Below are 2,479 nucleotides of genomic sequence, written 5' to 3' on the forward strand. Positions count from 1 at the left end.
GAGGACTACAAATCCCAGCAATACATTATACAGCACAATGCCGAACACCACCAGCTATAGAGGACTACAAAACCCAGCAATAGTACATTATACAGCGCAATGCAGAATGCCTTTGGATGGACTACAATCGCAATACAAACTAGCAGTCCTATCACTGGAGCCATTTTTTAAAATGTATTTTCATTTTTTATCCGATTAATCGAACGTAATAATCGGCTAACTAATCGATTTTGAAAGTAATCGTTAGCTGCAGCTCTAGTTAAGAGCATAGAGGGACTGGTGCTGTCGGTTGGACAGGAAGCAGCAGAGGCAGCTCTCTAATCAGATGGCCGCTTGCTTCTCGCTGGGGCCTCTCGCGGCCGCCTAATATGCCTGATTGAGTTCAGACCAGCCAGCCTGGATTGCCATCAGGCATAACGAGATCCAGGGAGGCCAGGCCTATTTTCAATGTTGAGCCGGCGCTCCAGTGGCCCCTATGTGAATCTGGTCCTGGCTGGTATAGAAGCCCATGATCTGCAGATTTTTGGGTCACAGGAGGGCAGTAAATGCAGAGAACTACAGGCAGAAAATGTTGGCCCATAGTCCTCTCAACTTTTCCTGCAACTTGAGCTACAGTAGCTCTTCTGTTGGATCAGTCTTTTGGTCGGTCCTGACCACCGCAGACCGGGAACATCCCACAAGAGCTGCAGTTTTGGAATTGCCCTGACCCAGTCATCTAGACATCACAATTTGGTCTTTGTCAAAGTCCCTGAAATCCTCACACTTGTCCATTGTTTCTGCTTCCAACATATCAACTTCAGGGACAAAATGTTCACTTGCTGCCTAATATATCCCCCACTTTCAGGTGTCATTGTAATATATCCCCCCACTTCCAGGTGTCATTGTAATAGGTTGAACTCGATGGACTTGTGTCTTTTTTCAACCTGACTAACTATGTAACTATATGATGTAATATACGTGTACTGTAGATCTCTCGATTGTTCCTGATGAAGTAAAATGAAATCTTTGTAAACCTTTGTTGCCAAGTCAGACCTATAGCCTTGTAATCAGCAAAGCTCATTTTCCCTGCTGATGGGAGCAATCTTCCTACTAAGAGAGAAAGAGAGGGAGGGGCAGAGAGAGGGAGGGGCAGAGAGAGGGAGGGGCAGAGAGAGGGAGGGGCAGAGAGAGGGAGGGGCAGAGAGAGGGAGGGGCAGAGAGAGGAAGAGAGAGAGAGGGGCAGAGAGAGAGAGAGGGGCAGAGAGAGAGAGAGGGGCAGAGAGGAAGAGACAGCACTCCAAAAAGGAAATTCAAATAGTAACTGGTGGACAACATGGAGCGCAGAGTCCCACACGAGACCTCTTCCTCTATGAAGTGAAGTCAGACCACACAAGTAGCCCTGTGACAAGAGAAATCTAGGGGGCTGCCAGTGCTGACTTCCTGCCAGGTGCTCGGCTGTGTCTGGTTCCAGCACTTTAGAATCACAGACGTGGAACAAGAAGTGAAAGCACCGGTCGCCGCTCGCTGTGGTCCCTGGTTACATAGTAAGTGGAGCATTGCAGCGCAGGCTTTTCCGGCCGAACCCAACCCAACACACACGAATAATAAAGCCTGGAGCGTTCATTTGGTGAAGTGCGTTTAATGGTTGCCGCTTTCGTTCAGAGAAAATAAATACAGTAACAAAACTTGGGAACAAATCAGCAAAGTTACAGAGAAATGTGAAGGGATGAGGAGACACAATGGGCCTCGTGATGCAAACTGAAGGAGAAAGAAGCAGACGCCGTTGCCGACAGCAACCGGATTTCACATTTCTCTGCAACTGCTATAGGCTACAGTTCTTCCTTCAGAGATTTCCATCACAAGTCTTTGTTCTGCAGGGCATACAAAATAACATTGGGAAACCATGTGGGACCAAGTTCCCCAATCATTGCTGACATGAAATGCTGCGGGTCCCTTCTTTAGTAGCTGGTCACGGTATACATGCGATTGGATCTCCGCAGACAGCGATCACACACCCACAGTCCTCATCAATAGAAGAGACACTTCCACACCGTGGCCCCCTGGGTCTTTAATGCTGGTGCGGTCTTCCCCTGCCACGGCCACCTCCAGGAGCTGCGTCTGCACCCGAGCGCGGGTTCTTTATGGTCTCGTCTACAGACATTATGAGACAGGCGGCTTCTGAGGCCGCGGTCAGAGCGTTAATTCTCACGATGGCCGGCTCCCATACGCAGGCTTCAAAGTTATCTGCGATGTCTTCATTGTTCACGTCCACGCCGTACCACATACCGCCCTGGAAGCATTCCCGGAACAGTCAGAAGATGAAGCTAACGCCAACATTTCTAAAACCATCTGAATGAAGCTTTGTGTTGTCCTCAGTAAAGAGCGGGCCATGCAACTACATTACCAGTGCTGGCCATGCGACATGGCCGACCTGTCCCACATACTCTTATCTGCAGGACTTGTATGTGCTCTTGGCTGACTGCAGCAACCTCCCCCCCCC

The 2,479-nt window shown here is 49.3% G+C and overlaps 1 protein-coding gene across 1 annotated transcript in view; it reads right to left on the bottom strand.

The window, feature by feature from the left end:
* Positions 1-2,036: 2,036 nt before the first annotated feature.
* CCT7 (chaperonin containing TCP1 subunit 7) overlaps positions 2,037-2,479 on the bottom strand; it is a 14,764-nt gene continuing 14,321 nt past the window's right edge. Inside the window, exon 12 of the mRNA XM_018570140.1 lies at positions 2,037-2,269. Within this exon, the coding sequence (XP_018425642.1) occupies positions 2,048-2,269 (222 nt within the window). The 3' untranslated portion in view covers positions 2,037-2,047. The remainder of the gene's footprint in view (positions 2,270-2,479) is intronic.

This window comes from Nanorana parkeri, unplaced genomic scaffold (genome assembly GCF_000935625.1).
Source record: "Nanorana parkeri isolate BGI_ZX_2015 unplaced genomic scaffold, ASM93562v1 scaffold1462, whole genome shotgun sequence".
In the NCBI taxonomy this organism is placed as follows: Eukaryota; Metazoa; Chordata; class Amphibia; order Anura; family Dicroglossidae; genus Nanorana; species Nanorana parkeri.